The following is a 22,907-nucleotide window of genomic DNA, read 5'->3' on the forward strand; positions in this document are numbered from 1 at the left end:
AACTCTGCACATGATACCACGGGTGTAATAGTGTGCTAAAAACCAGTTTTGTAGTTTAAATAAACGAGTAAAATAGTGCAATAAGTTACTTGGTGAGTTAACACCCCATTTTACGCATGTGATTTACCTCCTTTCACTCGCTTACATTGTTAATTAAAAACTCGGTGAACTTAATTGGTAAATTTTGAGTTTTAAGAGGACCGTTCCCCTTTCTTAGTGCAATTTGAAACCTTCCACAGCAAGCCTCGTTTACACCATGAACTTGGTTCATAAACTTCTGTTGTACAACCAATTATAGCAATTGGTTCAAACATGTTTAAAAATACAATGAAAAATATTAAACAAGTTGTACAAAAACGTGTTGTACAACAAGAAATCGTGTTTTACAACATGTGTTTCCGACTCTTATCGGAAAGGTCAAAGGAAATTTTTGTTTTATAATGTTTTGTTTTACAACATGTTTAACATCCACAAGAAACTCCCAACTTGTTTATCAAACAACGGTCATCCTATATGGTCTAGCCTATATCAGTTCGCATATTGTACAAACGATTGTAATATGTGACTGAAGTTCTTTGAGCTAACTCCTGTTATACATGTTTGATCATTCTTTTTGGCGCATACAACTTGCAAAAAATTGTTGTATAAACACAAGGTCAGGTTTGGTAAAACAAATGTTTAACTAAACATGTACATCAAACGTTTATAAAAACAAGTTGCATAGTGTAAACGCGGTATTAAAATTGTTACCAAAATAATTTGGAAAAATTGTTTGTTTCATTAAAAATAGAGCGCTTTTATCTATGCTACGATTTAGAAGCGGTAGACAAGTAATTGCGTTTATGAAGCGGGAGATGAGCTGACCTTGCCCCACTTATCTTGTCGGACCGCCACTGTTCATATTGACGGTATTGATAACATACCAGAATAGCGCCGCTATTAATGTGGCAGTGACGGGGTATTATTAGACCACTCATGTTGCCGTGATAATGTTCAGTTTGTCGCGCCTTTTAGCTTCATTGCTGTTCGCAACGCTAATTTATGGTCCGTTGGTTTAGCAACTATTTTATGTTACGTGTGTTATATGTTTAGGCGTCGACCAGCGATCAAATAAGCCTTGTTCAGTAAACATTCTTGATATGTGATTTGTTTTACAAAGGACTAATGGTAGAGGGATTTGGAAGAACATATAAACTATTGAATTAGTAAAAGGAAAAAAAACAGTATCGTACTTCCGTATTTCCATAGGTTACTATGTTAAACACCAAAACCATGAGCTTATTCACAAGATCTGGTCTGCCTACTGTTAATTACTGACAAAAAGAAGCAAAAAACAAATGAACAAATCTGTAAAATAAATCAAATGCCTAGAGTTATTTGGAACTACCAAAAACTCTATGATCGAGCACAACTGAGGGAACTACTACCCATCGCATGTTATGTAACACCCTTGCAAACATTTGAATAAGCGTCTTCAAAATGTTGAAAGTTAGACAAATAAATTTAATTTATTACTTTTGTAATATAAATATCAGAGTTTCAAGAGTCAGTGGTGAAGGTTGCTAGATGAATGAATGATGTCGAACGTCGACCCCAGTAGGAAGGCGTACCTCAGGGCTCCGTCCTTGGCCTACTGTGTACCCGCCAGTACCACTCAGTCTGTGTACCCGCCAAAATTACACACTTCGGCTTTCATACAAAGGCGATTATCAGTTATTTAAACCACAGATTACTTTCTAATAGTTTCCCAGTAAATCGTTATATTACATATTTAATAATTGTTCAAAACCATTTTGATGTATCAGTTGTTTCATGCTCAACATTTCAATGTAATTTAGGCTGAACATAGTGAAACAACGTAAAATAGACGTTGTAAAATTAATACCCGTTGCCATATCGCTGAACGAATGTAGCCACCAAGTCGGTTGAAATATGCAGATATATCCAATTATTTTTAAGCTCGAGTATGTAATCTCCCCTTTGTACCTGATACAGTGCAATGCAATTACAGTATATCCTCAGTCAGTTCATCGTCCACGGTCTAGTTCTGTGTCCCTGGCACGGCCGATGCACGAAGATAGGCTTAGATAATCATTTAAATACTTAACTATATGTTTGAACATCTGTACCACCTATAAGAAAATAATATTTGTTGTTTAACTGTGCCAAATGAACGTAATTCATTGTTTAAAGTCTAGGCCTTCTGTGAGGCATATTAAACAAATATAGTACGTTAAAAAAAGAAAGTAAGGACCATTTCAACATTTTACGTTTCTGTTTGTTAAAGGGGTCCAACGTTTGTCGAGCAGGTGCACCAATTTGTAAAATTGTGCTTTTTCACACGCCCAAGAAACTTAATCAATTCAGGATTAGTGTTCAGTTGTGAAATAATTTGTAACTGCGTTCCTACATCCTGCAACTGTCCAGTGCTCAGTGCCAATGAGGGATTGTCCAGCGTTCCAAATTGTAAATTGACTCCCGACTCAGCTCACTATTGGCCGATTGGTTGTTGTTACGCTTGCTCGGTTTTCCATTACCTCGTCTTGTTTGCTGTAATTATGTTTGTTTATTAGACAGGTTTAACTACAAGTCGGTGGCTTTTACGACATTGTCTATTGCGAAATATACCACTGGACTGCAAAGAATGTGCAAAATGTCTATACAATAATTGTTTATAAGTTTGAAATTGCGATTCTTTAAACCAGAGTAATAGCAAATATCGCCTACAGGATTGTTTATAATAACCAGTTACGTATGTTTTTACTCCGTCACAAACTACTCAAACCTCATGCAGTTATCTACTCCATCTATCCACTACAAGCATTGCACTTAAATTCTGACATATTACCAGTACATACATCTTTTTATATGTTCAACTATTGTCTGATAAAATGTTTAAAAGCTGTCTAGATTTCACGGATAATAACACTAATAAGTAATACTAATAATTCACTAATAACTAGATTATGTTGAGATCTGTGGATCTGCTTATAAGGGTGCTATTGCGTTACATATTATACTCTCGTAAAGTTGGTTGTTGTTAAAATACAGTCGTACTAGAACTTATATTAAGTTTTACTTATAGTGATTTCTTTAGAAATCATTGTCCAATGACATTGTATGATTTAAAATTCTCCATGGTATTTGGACAGTAAAATATACATTTACTCACCCTTCTTCATTAAGTTATTAAGTTATAACTAGAGTTAATAACTAATCGCAGAGCATCCCGTAGTTTCGCCCCGTCAATAATTTTAATCGCAACTGTGCTTCTGTCAAGTTCGTTTAAAATAGAGCTACTGTATTGTAAACCGTAAGCAGCCTCATGAGTCAAATGAAAAATCTGAAAGTTAATGAATAATAAACCCGAGGATGATGGAGCGTGTATTATGCATGTGGTAATCTTAGATGAGAATACGAGAGGGAGACGAAGAGAGGGGGCTGTGATTCTATAGCGGGCCTACTATTGAAGAAGACTCCCCTCGCTCTAAAGTTTAAAACAAAGTGTCCCATTTGTCAGTTTTTAACTTGAAAAAAGAAAGCTATTCTGAAATATTTAGGTTCGACGTAAATCACAAATTATAGTATACACGGAAATGTCGTCGTCGTTGAAATACAATCAGTACTACTATTCATAAACAACCTTTAATATCCAGTGTATACGATTTAGAGCACCAAATAACCAATCTATATCACCAATATCGTATTTATACCGGTTTTACCATGGAGAATATCGAGTATTAGAGTCCCGTAAATGTGTGCAACGAAATGGACTTTCAATGTTCCGATTTGAATTGAAAGGGTCATCAAGAACAAAACGGGCGTTGAATAATAGTTATTGTTACAGTGAATGAGATTCACCGATCCGATCCCACCGTTTGTAGCTATTCTCTACGATAGACCCTTCTTCAAAAACAATACTGGAACCTCGCTTTGTACCTTAGTCAAGTTAATGTTTATTGATTGTTAGAATAGTTTGATTATCCCCTTTAAGATAAACAGGTTGATAATAAGTTAAACTTATTGCAGTTTTATTTTTATTTTTATAGATATGGTAATCGATCACTTATTAGTAATTAATTGATAGTACTTAAAGAACGTATTTGTGTATGATCAAAGAAATTTAATAGATTCATCAAATGTTCACCACGAGCTAAAATGTGTTTCTTAATATAGATAAAAATATCGTCGGCATTGATAAGTGCTGCTACAGTATTGACTGACTATTTCTATGCATTCCGAAGTATTGTATGCAGTAGTGTTATTAAAAAAAATCTAAAATCTGTCAATGGTCTTTTTTGCAATGTTGAAGAAATTTTGAAGACCATTTGCATACTTCTTGCTCGAAATGCACGTTGCGTTACAGTGTTACAATAAGCTTAACAATTACATTGTTTATTAAAGTGTAAGTAACAAGCAAACGGTTATTTTTACAGTCTTGAAGACAATCGGTATACTTTTTGTTTAAAATCGCATATGACAGCAATCAACAAGATAATGAAATAAATACTACTTGGAGCAGATAGGCTAAGATAATATATCTAGAGGTATGTGCTATGTTTTATGTCATTGCCGATGTTGCATTTGAGTGAGGAAACTATCTAAACTGTGGTATTGTTACTATCTAATGTCAATAGTTTTGTTAGGTTTCTCGCATAATTCAGTAGTTGGTCAACTGACATCTCGGTTCAGCATCAAGCTCGCTCGAAAATCTAACTGGCCAGTTTCACATTTGAATTCAACAGTTTACCAGTTCACTCTTTAAAAGAGGTACTACTCGTAAAATGACTACATTAATCTTTAAATCAAGTTTACAGTCTTGCATTTAACGATAAATTACTAAACTCATATAAAACCTTAGTTTTAATACAGTAGTTTGTATCTATAGTCTTAGGCAACAATGACTTAGGCCTACCAAAAGATAACCCTTGTAACAACAAGTCCATTATAATACTGTAGCTAATATCCATAGTCTATACTTACAATCAATACTTTCAACCATGATTATCATGTTGCTTCAATCATTTATCTAGATGATTATGTTACATGCAGCGGGAATTCATAAAGCCAGAGTCGTTAAGCTGCGTTTACGAGCTTTAGCCCCAGTTTAGCGGTTTTGTTATTTTTAATGAGCTTCTCATGGCTAAGTATGGTGTTACCATAACCAAGCATGGCTATACTATACAACACCTTGATCATGCTATCACATCTAAACAATAGATCTATGACCGAACAATGAAAAAAAAAGACTTCTTACATTATCATACTATAGAGTAATAACTTAATATACCAACCATAGTAAGCTACATGCTTTTACGTTAATACCAAATTAAAGAGTTATAACATGTGAGATTTCAACTCTATTTTTGTGTCTGGTTGTTTATTTATTTAAATTTTAGCGTATTTTCTACTGAGAAGTAATCTAAGGTTTTAATCTATTAACATCAAACTCGTACATAAATTTAGTTTTTGGCTCTATTGGAGTTAATGTATCGAAACAGTTTTACAGTAACTTTTATATCCAATTTATTTCTGTTACATTTTATTTACATGACATAGGTCGTAGTTCTTTACATCGTTGGTCATAGCTGCTGAACGCTTACTTCATTATTACTCGGGGGATAGGCTCATCAGTTTCTGGAATAAATATTGACGAGTAAGGTTTGACAGTAAAAAATTATAAAAATTAACTATTTATTACACTAAATCTAATCCTGAAAAAAATAAAATACACTCAAAGATGACTGTAAAATACACGAACAATGATTCAAACATTTTCGATGTTTTACGTCTAAAACATATAATCCGTAAGCATTACATAATTTTAGACCTAGAAACTATCAATCTAAAATCCATCCATTCTTTTAATACACTATAAGATTTGTTTATTTTCTGATTTCGTCTGTACGGCACCTAACTTAAAGATCAAAGATTATGTTTTGACCTCAAGGTTAGTACACAAAGAATGAACCAAAGCTTTTCGAAAGCATGATCTGAAAATATTAATAAAAGTAACTATTACTTTTAAAAACATTGCAAAAACACACGTATTCAAAATATGGAAAAATGTGAATCAAACAATGATGAGCTGTGTAAACGTAACAATGAACAGTTCAAAGTAAGATATTCACCAGGATTGCATGGCTTGTTTACATCTTTTTACTTTGAGTCTGATGTGCTTGTTTGTAGCGTTGATTGAATGCTCTTTGCCTTTCATATGTTCAAGTCTACTTTACAGAATATACAACATTCGCGCGTATAACGTTCATAACGAAACCAACTCACTCAAATATGTATGTATTTTTATATCTAGTTATTTCATTCTACGAGTACGCCAGTAGGGGACTAGGGCCTACACTTCATGCTTCAAATTGAGGTATTCATCAACATTATAGTGCATTGCGTTACTTTGTATCGTTGAGTAGAATGCCTTTTACATACAGGGTGAGTTTTAATTGTCCCCCCCCCCCAACTTTTTTCTACATTTTTTCAAATATCAATCCCAGACCACTTCCAAACATTGTTGGGTAGTAAGTACTTCATTTTGACAAGGTGATCATTTCCGGCCGCCATCTTGGATCCGCCATTTTGGATGCAAATTTTTTTTCAAATGTAAAGGTGGGGTTGTGGCCCATTATTTCGAACTAGATTTTTACCCTGATTACAATGCCGCAAACTGTTTTTAAAAATCTTGATTCATTCTAAAGTTATGAGGGCTTTTTAAAACTTTATTTTTGGCCCATTTTAACATTGCGCATTTACAAACTAAGACCATAATCTCAAAATAGTGCCAGATAAAGATAAGTATACACTACCAGTAATTGTCAACCTATTTTCACTTGGTTATGACTGATGTATTTTTTCGGCCGCCATCTTGGATCCGCCATTTTGAAATGTGATAAATTATTTTAAATATGAAGGGGGTGTTGTGACCCATCATTTTGAACTACTTTTTTGAGCTGAACTTAATTCCATCATCCGTTTTTCATTTTCATTTTTTGATTTTTAAATTTTGACATTTAAAAAAAAATTTCAATATTTCATAAATAAAACTTGATAACAAAAAACGGATTGCGGCATTGAGTTTAGCTTAAAAAAGTAGTTCAATATGATGGGTCACAACACCCCCTTCATATTTAAAATAATTTATCACATTTCAAAATGGCGGATCCAAGATGGCGGCCGAAAAAATACATCAGTCATAACCAAGTGAAAATAGGTTGACAATTACTGGTAGTGTATACTTATCTTTATCTGGCACTATTTTGAGATTATGGTCTTAGTTTGTAAATGCGCAATGTTAAAATGGGCCAAAAATAAAGTTTTAAAAAGCCCTTATAACTTTAGAATGAATCAAGATTTTTAAAAACAGTTTGCGGCATTGTAATCAGGGTAAAAATCTAGTTCGAAATAATGGGTCACAACCCCACCTTTACATTTGAAAAAAAAATTTTGCATCCAATATGGCGGATCCAAGATGGCGGCCGGAAATGACCACCTTGTAAAAATGAAGTACTTACTACCCAACAATGTTTGGAAGTGGTCTGGGATTGATATTTGAAAAAATGTAGAAAAAAGTTGGGGGGGGGGACAATTAAAACTCACCCTGTATATAACACTATTTGATAAGGTTTTTTTTCAAATATTTTAAAGTAAAATTACTAATTTTTAGTTAGGTAATGTCATAAACTCCTGAACAGTTGTCCCTTCGATCAGTCTTGTAAGTTGTAACCCACTTTAAGCCTATCTAATGATCAAGAGCTTTTATTTGATAACACGTATAAGTAAATTCTACACTTGAAAAGAATTTTTTTTATAATGTTGTAGAGATGGATGATATTTATTTTTTTGTAATATCTTAACTTTAAACAATAGGTAATGTTTTTGCACCACAAATAAAATTATTTAAACACGTGCCCAGCTTTAATTTAAGTAAGTGAACTCGACTTCCATTTAGAAGCGTCAAACAAGGCCGAACATAAACCTACTCTAAGCAATCCTTCCCAAGTCAGAAACCAATTCGTATCGATTCTGAGGGCCACAACTCAAAACTTTTACCTCTATTGGCTTGTGACCCATATACGTGTTGGGCAAGCTTCATCCTGTGACTCGGCCTAATGTAAAAAATATACATTGTACCAGTGTTTCCCAACCTTTTTATGACGTACCACTTAACTTCAGTGTTTCGCGTACCACCATTGATTTTCGGAAACAGAAGTGGACATCCCACATAATATGTGGACCAGCTATAGCAATTCTATTTATTAAAAAAAGATCATAGTTAAATTATCCACTCACAAAGTGTGAAACAGTCTACGGTATTTAATTTCTTAGTTTTTGTTACTGTAATATGTTGATATGACATTAAAGATGCTATAATTTTTTAATATATAATTACAGTATAAATTTGAATTTGAAATTAGTCAAACATATTTTTGAAAACATTAAGTTGAGAACAGTCAGTTGTTTTTGAAAAGGTATCAAATAAATTTAAGAGCAGTGATTTCTATTTGAGAAATTGTTAGAATACATTGTTTATGTATTGGTTATTAAGTAGGAAGAACTTGTATTTGATAATGAAAAATAAATATTCAGCAGATTTTTTACCATAATCTCAAATTAAAAACTCTCATTCTGAAATTAAATTAACGAATTCACAATTATATATAGGCCTAATACTTTCTCAAATACAGTTGACAAATCTCTACTACTTATCTTAGTTGTTTTATCATATTCAGCTGACTAATCTTATTTACATTTGATATATTCTCAAATACAAGTAATAATTCTCTTTCTCAATTACAATTATTAACTTATCAAACAATTTTGATCATGTTACCCGAATAAAACTAACTGCCCTCAACAATCAAATAAAATCAAGTAAATACAAATATACAGATTTGCCTTGGAACAATTGAAAACTAAATGACTGCCGTAATGCCGACACAATCTTATGCCAATGTGATGATCATTCAATTAATTAAACGTGATTGATTTTGATTGAACAATCGGTCATAAAGCTACAAGTCTGTCAGTGCAAGTAAACTTATTTATTAATATTTTAACACTAAATCGTCATAAGTCATATAACACTGATGTTTGATTTTAATAATTGTCATCTTCAATATTTTACGTAATTTCTTAAAAGTAACTCCACTTGTAATCTAGCAATGATAACAATTTGCATCATAAAAGTTCTTGTTTTAAATCTTGAATAAGCTGATTCAATATTCTTAAAAGTGCGTCTAATTTCCCATCAGTACAATTTTTTGCCATAAAAAGTTTTATCAAATACTGTGCACTAAACTAGTTTAGAGGAGGTAAATGTATAGAACCCAACCAAAGCTTAAACCGATTATTCACGACCTGTTCCCGATATTCTCATTTATGATAAATGACGACTATAATTTGCACCAGTGTCTGCCACCCTTCTGCACCATTGCACCACACCACGCGGTTCCAGCAGAATTATGAGGTGCTGACTCCCCTGCTGCAGCAGACCTGCGTATTCTGTTGAGTAGACACCAATGAATAATTGTGCCAGACTTTACATTGACGTTACCGTTATACTAATTCAATGAGGAGTCATACTTCTACGGCAGTTCAATTACTTAGGTACTTTAATTCTCTCAATTTAGTTTCGATACTTTAGTACATTCATATTTACATTTTAAGTCATTTTAATGAAGGCCTATTTTTATTCAGTTTAAGTAAGTTAAAATTCATGTTGCTGATTTTTGTTTAGTCAAACTTAAAATAATTTAGAAACGATGAAAAAGACCTTCTAAATTGATTTAGTTCTTTATTTAACTTTTAGTAACTTGAGATTTCCTCTTATATAAATTATTACCTCTTATTTTCAGATCATCCTTCTTGATTACACGAAATTTTAGTGGTTCGCAAAATTTGTGCATATTCAAATTACACTCTTAGAGATCACTAAAATATCGTAACCGTTGTTAGAATAATCCTGGACGGACATGACATTCAGATTGAGGATTACACAAAAATAACAAATGCATTAAAAGCTACCGGTACTATAGATATAAAGCTGAACTCTCTCAGTCATGACTTTTCAATGAATTCTTTTTTAAATTAATGGAAGTTTTTTTTATTTTCTGAACAGAAATAATCACAAAAACTCAACAATCACCTAACTTAAACTGCGGGGTGTCCGCAGTATAAAATAGTGGCGACCATCTTTTGAAAAAGACCCAATGTTAAGAAAAAAATACCGTAGGTAGGATTAAAAATATTTTAGCATACATTTTTGCAATAATGACCATAGAAAATAGTTACATTCGATATGTTGAATGGAAAATTAGTTATTACGCTTAAAATCTACTGTAAAAATGTGACTGCCTCAATTCAGGTCGACGTTTTGAGGCAAAGGTTGAATAATGTGTGGAGAATAATTTACAGGCGCCGGCCCCGCCCGCCATTGAACTGGGAATACTGAACATTGCACATTGAACGGCCAACTTCCGTCCTCTCCTCCCAACTTGGCACTTTATTAAAGCCAAGCTAGTTTGATTGTTTGACAATAGCGAAAGCAGTAAATCAGGCCTTGTGAGTTCTACATCACTTTAACTTTTAGATATTTTCAAATATGGTCCATCCAATAGACATCGTCATCCATTTTGAGCATATGAATGTATGAGAATATCGGTCTTGTAATCCATCATTTACGGGAGGAAAACGTATTAAAACATTGAATGAAATTGAATATATGATAGAAATACCCTCGCCACAGCAAACCTGCAGACTTAGCGAATTTCCATCTGCCTGATTGGATTTAAACTAAAATGTCTCCTTAAAAATATCACATTTATTCCCTATTTTAACAGAATTAGTTTAATGAGTACTTAGGTTTGCTGCAACAGGGAGGGTAAAAAGTTTTTTTTATGCAAAATAATTAAAGGTACTGTGGTTTAGTAAGAAATTAATGTATTTGATCAAAATATGTTCATAAACAAGCAAACTACAACAGTTGACTTATTCTCCATAAGAATAACAAGGGAATTTTAAAATTAATTTTTTTTTGAATTTTCTCCGTAACATTTAGGCGCATAATAACGCTTCAATATACTAAATTATTTGTTTTTTAAGCTCTACAAAATGGTTTAAAAATAAATTGTGAAATTTTGTGTTTTTAGGGTCAAAAATGGGAAAAACCTATTTTTACCCCATAAAACCCCCCATAAACCCCCGTTTCCATAGTCCGATCATGCTGGTTCGCGAACTCATTCAAGTTTATCCCGCCTTACACCTTCAAACCAAATTTTATCAAAATCGGACAAAAATTACTCAAGTTATCGTGCGGATGGACACACACATATATATATATATATATATATATATATATATATATATATATATATATATATATATATATATATATTTTGTTATTGTAAACATCAATGAGGGCTACTTTAAATGTTACTAAGCAAATCAAAATACCACAGTACCCTAAAAACATTTTATGTTATATTACTTACATGTTTCGGACATTAATGCCATGATCACAGTATAGTATATAACCTATTAGTTTCTTTTATTTACAAACATTATTAGATATTTCTTATTAAAGAACAGGTGATAATTTTTATGTTAAGGGAAGGAGGTGTTTTCTTTAAGATGTACAATTTCATTGAATATTACGTTTTGATTTTGAATTTGTGTCAAGTTTAGTAAATTTTCTTTGTCATTAATATGATGAGTATAAATATAAAAGTCTTCTTTTGTATTCATTTTTTCTCCTTTATTTTCAACATCCAGAATGTGCATATTTTTAATCATTTCTGAGTATGTATGGTCGGTCTGAAGTATATGTTCGGCGTATGAGGATTTTTGTGTTGTCATATTGTTTGATCTGATTGCCTGTATATGCTCTTTGTATCTGACTTCAAATGTTCGACCTGTTTGACCAATATAATATTTTTCACAGTTGTTACATGATAATTTGTAAATTCCTGATTTCTTATATAAATTTGGTGGGTTGGGTCTCGGATTTGTTCTTTTTTGAATGATGTTAAAAGCGTTATTCCTTGTTTTATAACTTAGTTTACATTTTGAGTTCGGTAATGTCTTTCTTAAGGTTTTGTTTAAGGATGAGCTGAATGGAATACATATAAATTCTTTCTTTATGTTTTCTTGTTCTATTTTCGTCGTTTATGATTTTTCATAAACGATAAAAATCATAAACGACGAAAATCCATTTAAAAAAGATATAATCTATTGGTATAGATATGTCGATGATATATTATGCTTATACAACGGCAATAAAGACTCATATCAAGATTTTTTGAAATACTTAATTCTATCTCCCCAACAATTAAATTTACGATGGAGACACAAGAAAAGAAGATACATTTCTTAGACATAACAATTACTAAAGAAAACGATCGACATAATTTCAATATATATAGGAAACCTACCCAAACTGACCTAATCATTCCATTTGAGTCAAACCATCCTTGGCAACACAAAATTTCTACATTCAAATCAATGGTATTTAGACTACTTAACATACCAATGTCTAAAGACAACTTTGAAATAGAAAAGAAAACTATAAAAAGAATTGCAGAAACAAACGGATACAAAGAAAAAATGATTGAAAAATTAATAAAAAATGAAAAACAAAAAGAATGAAAGTAGAAGAACAAGAAAACATAAAGAAAGAATTTATATGTATTCCATTCAGCTCATCCTTAAACAAAACCTTAAGAAAGACATTACCGAACTCAAAATTTAAACTAAGTTATAAAACAAGGAATAACGCTTTTAACATCATTCAAAAAAGAACAAATCCGAGACCCAACCCACCAAATTTATATAAGAAATCAGGAATTTACAAATTATCATGTAACAACTGTGAAAAATACTATATTGGTCAAACAGGTCGAACATTCGAAGTCAGGTACAAAGAGCATATACAGGCAATCAGATCAAACAATATGACAACACAAAAATCCTCATACGCCGAACATATACTTCAGACCGACCATACATACTCAGAAATGATTAAAAATATGCACATTCTGGATGTTGAAAATAAAGGTGAAAAAATGAATACAAAAGAAGACTTTTATATTTATACTCATCATATTAATGACAAAGAAAATTTACTAAACTTGACACAAATTCAAAATCAAAACGTAATATTCAATGAAATTATACATCTTAAAGAAAACACCTCCTTCCCTTAACATAAAAATTATCACCTGTTCTTTAATAAGAAATATCTAATAATGTTTGTAAATAAAAGAAACTAATAGGTTATATACTATACTGTGATCATGGCATTAATGTCCGAAACATGTAAGTAATATAAAATAAAATGTTTTTAGGGTACTGTGGTATTTTGATTTGCTTAGTAATATATATATATATATATATATCTCTATATATAGATATATAAAAATTTGAACGAATGTTGTTTTTGGCCTCTGGGGACATCAAAATGAAAAAGTAAATCGGTCCCGGGCTTAGGTCTTACCATGAGACCTACGGTAATAGCTACTTCCCTATAGGGAAATTCGCTAAAAAGGGGATTGGTCTGATGGTGATTGATTATACATCTATTCTGATTGCACTTACTGTATGCCAATATTTTAATTGTTTTGAATATACTGTAATCAAACAAAAGACTAATTCTGACCTCATAAATCCTTTTAGTAATATTGTTCACTCGGTGTCTTATTCGTAGATACAAAAGTACCTTATTAACGAATCTGATAAGTCGTTAAACAATATATTCGTTAAAGATATTAAATAATTCCTTACAGTATTGAGATTCGTAATGTTGAGGTAAGATCTTTTGTTTAACATGGGTTTAACTATATGGTACAGAAGTCTGTTTCACCTGCATGAGGTTAACTGAATTTATATAACAAAGTAAAAGTACACCTTCATATTTGATTTATAGGGTGATTACCGAGAAACGCATGTAAAGAAACGCAGCAGAAAATAATATTTATGAGTGGAAAAACCGTGTACACAATATGCAATTTCAGAACAAAACTTACAATTTAATGTATAAAAATTACATCTCTAAGATCCCTGTTTGCCTTCTGTTTGGTATGGAATTCCTTCATCGAACATTCCCTACAAGAGTTATCACACGTTTTGGTGATGTCACTTGGCCTTCTAGCTCACCGGATCTTACGATTCCAGGTTTCTTTCTATGGGGTTTTTTTTTAATCTAGAGTTTACATAAACAAACCACAAACAATACAGGAACTTAAAGGAGCTATTCGCCAGGAAATCAACGCCACTCCTTAGCAAAATGCATAGCAAATTTTAAGGAACGCCTTCAGTACTGTATCCAAACAGAAGGACCACCTTAGATATGTCATTTTTAAACACTAAATTGTAAGTAATTTTATTCTGAAATTGCATATTGTGTACACTGTTTTTCCACTCATAAATATATTTGTTGCTCTGAATTGCCTGAATGCTCGTTATTTGAAAAACATGCGTTTCTTGGTAATCACCCTGTATTACTATTCCATTAGACCTTAATGTGTTTTAACCCAAACATGTTTTAAATTTTCTTTTTTTATATAAAAAAAAACTGATATTTATTGGATTCTACTACGGATTAAAGAATAGATCCTACTCTTTAATCTGTGATTCTACTCAAGACTGACCCAACAATAATTCAAATTGTGTAATAGTCGACATTCTTAAAGATACAATTTGTGGTGAAAATGCTGCATACAAAAAGGTGGTATATGCTCATAAAGCCTTGTGATTCGTGGTGTTCATAGTGTAATGTTGAAGCGAGCAGGCGAAGATTGTCTGTATTAGCACCATAAATCCGTCTACATGTGAGTAGGTCACGTTTAGAACACTGTTCTCCTCATAATCGGTTAAATATATCAGTGTTCTATAGTATAGCCAAGCGCACATATCCATTTAAATTGTACCATTACATAGTTAATGAGTTTACGATTAAAATGTACTGAAATCGCAGAACTGTTAACATATCATTGTTATGTGCTTAGATTCTATGGTATGCTTAAGCCCCACATAAAGGATGAATATGTTTCACTACACAGGGTTTAGCATTTTGGGGTTGAACTTTTTTCGAAGGGGTCTAAATCACAGTTTTAATCACTTAGGGGGGGGGGGTGGTTAATAACGAAGCACATTGTCTTTATTTTGCGTAGAGCTCCAAGGAAGACTAAACCGAGTATATCATTACTGTACTCTGATATGGACTGATTGACACAGATGTAATCAAAGGATAGTTCGTCTGCGGTCCGTTACTTGTACAATATAGGATGCTTGGACCGTTACTACGTACAGTACAGTCGTACGATGAACCTCACTGTAGTATCACCACCACTGTATGGTAGATGTAATGAGGTGTTGCGCAAGGAAGTGCGATGTGTCTCATCTTGTCCAAACTGATCAACTGCTCTGCTCTATCTTTTTCTTTTGAAAGCAAGGTTAGAGCCGCAAGTACCTTTCCTTAACATGACTAACCTAATCAAGAACATTTTAAAATGGCTATGCAATTACTTAACCTACTATTTAAATTCCCCCTCTAGGCCTACTCCGCTCTCTATTTACAACCATTCACTAACTAGACTGTAAAACACTACCAAACAAATGGAGAAACACAAACGCATCAACAACCGCGTACATAATTGAAGTGTGAGGACTTCATGTGTCTCGTAGCGTTCATGAATCCATGCAATGATTGATATTTGTGCTATTGTTTGATTATACTGTAAATCCGTTGCTTAATAAACACAAATCTTCTGAATTGATATAATTAGAACATAGGACAGGTTTTTTGTCAATGACATTTGTAATATTTTTGTTAATTCAAAAGAAATACACATTGTGTTATTGCTACAATATGAAAGTTGAGATGCACCTTTTATTTACCTTACCATGTTATGGCCACAAGTTGGTATTCAATACTTGGTTGTAATAGGCCCGTTGTATTCAGATAGCAAAATCACAATGTTGGCTGATTATATTTTAATTGCATCCCTTTCTCCGCCACCACGCTATTTCAGAACCAATTAGGCTGGCCCGATGTACAGTTTTTCATACGATAATTTGTGTCATTTTTACTTATCAGCTTTACGCAAAAGGTATTACCAAAATGTTATCAATGGATAATTTTACAACATTCTGTCTTTGCCTTTTCCCACACAATGAAAAATATACCACTAACGATTAGTTTCTGAACCATCATCAATGTTTTCTTAGAGGATTATTGCAATTTACTGTATATTGTACAGAAACAAACGAGAAAAACATTCCTCTCCAATTACAATTATTTTCTTATCTGTGATAAAGAACTTTGTTAAATGGCCAAAAGGATCTTAAATTTTAAATCTATTTTTCCGAATATTAGGGCCTAACTTACTTAATATTTAATCCAAAATCTTAAGTAATTAATTATAATTCTTGATTGGAAATTAAGTGTCATAAATATTGTTACGGGCGTTTACATTTATACGTTTTCAAATCAAGACATCGAAAACAAAGTCCATGTCATATTTTTGTTACTCAACATTTTAAAACCCAGTAACACTGTATTATTTAATATTGATAACATAAAATGATCTTAATCACTTTATAATTAAGTTTCAATCGCCTAAAATATCCACAAAGATTGTCGTTGTTGTTAAAACAATAAGTCTATTCCTAATTTCCCTCAAAATTGACTCTCGAACTCTGTTGTGTTGACGTTGTAATGTGGTTGTGTCTGTTACAGCCCTGGAACGCAAGATCTCGGTGCGGGCGCCGAGGGACGAGCTTGTACAGAAGGGTATATTGGTGCTAGAGAGCCCCACCAGATGTTGTAATGTGGTTGTGTCTGTTACAGCCCTGGAACGCAAGATCTCGGTGCGGGCGCCGAGGGACGAGCTTGTACCAGGAGTGTATATTGCTGCTAGAGAGCCCCACCAGATGTTGTAATGTGGTTGTGTCTGTTACAGCCCTGGAACGCAAGATCTCGGTGCGGGCGCCGAGGGACGAGCTTGTACAGAAGTGTACATTGCTGCTAGAGAGCCCCACCAGATGTTGTAATGTGGTTGTGTCTGTTACAGCCCTGGAACGCAAGATCTCGGTGCGGGCGCCGAGAGACGAGCTTGTACAGGAGTGTATATTGCTGCTAGAGAGCCCCACCAGATGTTGTAATGTGGTTGTGTCTGTTACAGCCCTGGAACGCAAGATCTCGGTGCAGGCGCCGAGGGACGAGCTTGTACCAGGAGTGTATATTGCTGCTAGAGAGCCCCACCAGATGTTGTAATGTGGTTGTGTCTGTTACAGCCCTGGAACGCAAGATCTCGGTGCGGGCGCCGAGGGACGAGCTTGTACAGAAGTGTACATTGCTGCTAGAGAGCCCCACCAGATGTTGTAATGTGGTTGTGTCTGTTACAGCCCTGGAACGCAAGATCTCGGTGCGGGCGCCGAGGGACGAGCTTGTACAGAAGGGTATATTGCTGCTAGAGAGCCCCACCACTCCGCTACCTATCACTGGTCAGTATAGTTCATTTTTATTGTCATGTACCATTCTTAACCGCCCCCAACCTTACGAAGCTTTAGCGTCCTCACTAGCTTAAGTAACGTTTTTACTCAAATCATAATTTTTGCAATTTTTTTTATTGAGAAGTGCACAAAAATATAACATCATTGATACTATACGATGGCGAAGGTTTTGTGCTAATAAAGCTGTGTTCTTTCCTGTAAGATAATAATCACATTACACACAACTGTAGGTCCCTAGTTGCCATTAGCTGTATGGACTATTAATTAACAGCTGTGTCTGAGGAATGTCGGCCTTAGTCACTAACAAGACTACAAGATCGCGCCACTCATCATACACTCACTTTACAACGTACAGAAAACACCCACAATGACAATTCATTCATGACATCGAGCTGTGCTGACCTCACTTGCGTGAGATACGGACAAATTGACGTCACTATTTTCAAACCCGAGTTGGCAGTTGTAAGTAGCCTATAAACCGGTATAATTGGAATCCCTGGCGTGCCTGGCTCGTAATATGCAACACCGGTATACACTCATCCAGGTGTTTGTAGACTTTTAAATATAAATTCTGAGATGACGTAGCAAGATAAACAACCACCAGCCAAGGTCAAGGTCGCCCTCTCCACACATCACTACAGTAGACCATGTGACTGTTACCCCCACCACCGCCACTACCTTCGTGTATCAGCTGATCTGTACAGTGCTGCCAACACTACGACCGTTGTAGAAATGGGCCAATTTCACCCACTCAAAATTCACAATATATAAAGTGAAAGAATATGTTTTGAAATGTTTGTACAGATTACTTGTAGTTTAGTGAACGAGTATTTTTCACTAGATTTTGTAATTTATTCGTTCGAATTTTAAGATCATTATGAAGTGTTCTGTAGTAACTAACCAAGGTGCGTTGACAATTCGAATTCTTAGTAGCAATTTTGATTGGTAACGTTGTTTCAACGTTTGAGGTATTTAGAATATAAATTCCCGTTGCATGTGATTTAAAAATTAAAATATCTTCATATTTTTAAAACAAGAAATAACGCATTATGTAATAAAAAAACCGTATGCATTGGGACAGAATCAGTCATAACAATATTGGTTCAAAAACGATTTCTTTAACATTGAATGTGGACAATACTTTGTTTCAGCACAGTTTGAGGAATGTAAATATTTACTTTTTGACACTGACACAACATGACCAATACTACCTTGATACTTTGCAATTACCGGTTACTACCATTATTTAGATGAGAAAATTGTTATTGCATTACGATTACAATGTTCATGCAGCTTGAATGTCGACTCTTGATTTACGGTCTACCTTGCCGACATTTCGTACTGTGGTTGACTTTTTCTGCTACCTAGCGGAAAGAAAGAGAACCACGACATTCCTCCATTCTCGCACAGCTGCTGTTAGTGCTGTTGTAGTAGTTCCAGCCGTTGCTCCTAGGTAGCGCGGATGTGCATGTTGTCATGTTGTCAGTAGCTTCCTCTGCATCTTGTATACAATCGTTATTCCCGCTCATGCTCCTGTTATCGATTCCAGTGTTTGTTTTCTTTCAAGAATTTATCGTCGTTTTTCTCGTAAATTAGAAGTTTTCCACTTGCGGTAGATAAAGAGACAATCAAGTAGCGTGCGGAAAGCAACACAATTCAGTACCGGTAGTTAAAGCTATTTTACTTTCTCAGTGATGAACAAATAACTAAAGAATAGACAGCAATCGGGATAACTAATTAGTAATGGATGCCTGGTATTTTTAAGGCTCTGAAAACGTTAGACTATAATGTACTTTAATGTAAAACAACAGTTAGTACGCCAAATCCACCGTAGTACCAGGTCATCTTTTGTCCAAAAATCAAGTCATCTTAAAGCATTTAAGATTACTTGATTTTTAAATTAAAGACAATTAAATTAAATGCCCTACTGGGTCACATTTCATCTTCCAGTCCTGATTGTATTTCGAGTCTTACCCAGTCTAATTGGTATTCGGTCAAATGTCTTGCCTGATACCAACGACAAGGTCGATGAACATAATGTCGTTACTCGTTTCCAGATAACTTAGTTCGTAACCATTCACATATTGCGCTAGTAGGTGTATGTCTCTTTCTTGTCGGTCGCTTTGTATTTATATAGATTTTGTGTCTTTTTTACATATTATTTTGTTCTTTACATTTGGGTTGAGCACGAATCTATTGACTTAATTACTAAATACGATATACTGAAGGTTTGAACTTTTTTATTATATTTTTTGAGAATATAATATGATGTTAGAGAATATAATATGATGTTTAATTCATTGTTCGCTTATACTTATGATTCTTAAATATATTATGGACCCCTCACAATACATTTCAAAGTATATTAACCTTAATTAGTGTATAAATTACTCGCTGTTATTATGTGGTTTTTATACCTTGTACTCTTTAAACCAATCACAGTACTTTCTATCTGATAAGTTTAGTGTGTAGTGTAGTGTTTTAGTATTGGCTGTAGTAGCCTATAGCAAATGTGGAACGTGGATCAATAAACAAAATGTTAACTGTCGTTTGATTGCATTTGACTAAACTTTGATATTACGCAATGCAATCTGTAACTACAATACTTGGGGATTCATTAGTAAAGTAAAGTAAACAGTTGGCGGATTTCCCCCCCCCCTCCGTCTCAACCTCCATCCCTCACTTTCTATCCCTTAATGAATCGATGCCGGCTTATAGTCTTTTTAAATACTAAACACCTAAATGAAACTGGTTTATCCGAAATTTCAGCTTAATTATACCTACATTGACTCAAACGTAGAAAAACTAATTTTAAACTTAATGTTCAGCGATTTATTATTTTGAGCACTTTGCCACATAATTTTGTTTAAGAGGTCTGTTGGCCAAGTCCTCCAAGTCCTTGAATTATCTTGAGGCACTTGTCTCTTCCTAGTAAAAATGTGATAATTTTCTAAATGCTCAATTCAAAACGATATTGTAATATTTTTCGTTTATGAAGGGTGAATTACTAGTTGCACATTTCGTGTCCATCAATATAACAGTTTACCAACATTAAATTCTCTTAAATCGCTATTTAATCTTAAATTACCGAAGGATACTCGTCGTGGTAAAACTCGATAGGCCCTACTCTACCGTAGGATTAATATTATGTCGAGATGTTCCTCAATTAGTTTGATTTAATTGTAAATTTTTTTCTTATATATAGCCTACATACATTTTTTGTACTGTGGTACTTTTAGCCTGTAACAACCGTATATACTAGTTAAGCACACTGTCACAATTCAATGTACTATGTGGAAACGTTGAACAAATATATTGAAATAAAATGAAATTCCGTGTCAGTAAAACAATACAAAAGTAATACAATAAAGTTATGCAAATGATTCGCAGTCTAAGTTCATAATATAAAACAGTAATATAATCAAGGAATCAGTTTATGACATTTTTGTTTAGTCATCATTGCTAAGTGAGAATGTACAACGAAGGCGAGGCAAGATGAAATAAGAAACAACTCTATACAATAAAAATATGATAAATGTACATTGAGCTCTGTTACAACACTAAACCATATAATAAATAATCATAACCATTTGCGGTCAAACATCGTTAAAGATCACGTTTACCCCAAAGTCTGTGTTCTAGGTCAAATCAAAAACCACAATAAAAATGTCAATAAACCCCCCTGTGTCTCGCAACAACATTTAAAATATTGTTGATGATGGTTCACATGTTTTCCCATGACAGTGGTTTAGGACAAAGTCAAAACTACAATACCAATAAGACTCCGTTGTGCCACGTGAAAACATTAAACGTAGTTGAAGATGTAAAGTTTTGTCGCCAGCCAGTGTCCTAGGACAATGTCAATTTCGCTAAAAGCTTCACAATCTTGCCTTGTCCACTTGAAACCCCCTTGTCACTCGAGTGAAGACTCGCAGTGTTGTGTTGTTGATGTTTATTTACCTCTTGAGGCTGGTACTGACTGTCGTAAAGGGCTTTACTAAAGTTAATTCTTTAAAGTGAAACGACTAACGCAAATTTGTTTTGTTAGTAGTAGGTAATTTTACAATACATTTTTATGGCCCATTCTTGTTTAGTTTTCGTATATATTTCTTGAAATTCCGTATACATAGAAGAACAATATGTAGACATTATTTTAACATATGCTTGCACTACAGTTGCAAAATAAAAATTTCTTGCCTCTTTTGCAGCTACAATGTGTTATAGTCGACTCCTGGATATTCTAATAACAAGATATACAACTGGTTTTTAGTGTATCTTACTACGGAAGCTTCTACGCAATGGCATGAAGTCGAAATGTAGGAGTTCAAGCCTATGGAGTATCTCAGAGTTAACTTATGGGTCCTCCGCTTGTCCTTGATATATTATCCTACATTGATTGTTCAGTGAAGGTTTCCTATGCTCACATAAACTCACATATTGCATTCGGCATTGAATTATATGGTGCAACAAAAATTCAAAGTTTAGATAGTATATTAATTTTACAAAAGAGAGCAATACGCATCATGTTAAACTTAGGAGACAACCAGTCGGCGAAACAGTATTTTGCTAAATTAAATATATTTACAGTGTATGGATTATATATTTATAAAACTAGAATTAATCTAAAAAGTGAAATGAATAAACATACACTTCCAAAATTGGGAATCACACACATAATTATAATACTCGGCATCGGAACTACCCAGCCATCCAGAGGCAAAATTTAAAGTTTTATCATATAAAAAAAAAAACACCACCGCTGCAGGTACTAGGTTTTTGTATTCTATGCCTAAAGATATCATGAAAATTAATAATATTAATACAATTAAAAATAAATTGAAAATATTTATAACTAGCAGAGTACCCGTCCTTCGTACGGGGTTGGAATATAAGTATAAAATAATTATTGCAGTTATACTCAAGCTTTGCGTTTGCAATAAGGGAGGACACTGTTTGGTAAAATTTGCTTTTTTTAAATTTACAGTATTCTATAGTATTACACATCTACCATAGCCATAATGTTCTACCACTTCACCTAAACAATAGAGAAAAATAAATGATCAACAATTGGCAAAATATGACAAATTATTCATGAAATGAAAAACATAAACATAACTGTAAACAATCCTACTTTGACAGTTCTCATTGCGTATCACAGTTTTTTGTTGCTGCTTAGTTCAAATTAGCTGTTTTCATAAATAAAAAAAAAAAATATAGTGCTGCACCTTGTTGGTAAATCTTATAACTTTTTAATGCTTTTCCATATCATAGAACCAACTTTTTTAGTTGAAACAGCTGACTAAATTCTGTAATTCCCTTTAAATATGAATACTCATAAGGTTGACATGGGGAATTACAGAGCCACTGGGGCGGAGCCCGAAAGGATTTTT

At 33.6% G+C, this 22,907-nt stretch overlaps 1 protein-coding gene across 1 annotated transcript in view; it reads left to right on the plus strand.

Annotated features, from left to right (window-relative positions):
- LOC128995331 (phosphatase and actin regulator 4-A-like) overlaps nt 1-22,907 on the plus strand; it is a 172,794-nt gene that overhangs the window by 141,700 nt on the left and 8,187 nt on the right. The window contains exon 4 of the mRNA XM_054420319.1: nt 17,410-17,508. Coding sequence (XP_054276294.1) covers nt 17,410-17,508 — 99 coding nt within the window. The remainder of the gene's footprint in view (nt 1-17,409; nt 17,509-22,907) is intronic.

Source organism: Macrosteles quadrilineatus, unplaced genomic scaffold (assembly GCF_028750875.1).
Source record: "Macrosteles quadrilineatus isolate MER2022 unplaced genomic scaffold, UCM_ALF_1.0 Scaffold_1__1_contigs__length_201487025, whole genome shotgun sequence".
In the NCBI taxonomy this organism is placed as follows: Eukaryota; Metazoa; Arthropoda; class Insecta; order Hemiptera; family Cicadellidae; genus Macrosteles; species Macrosteles quadrilineatus.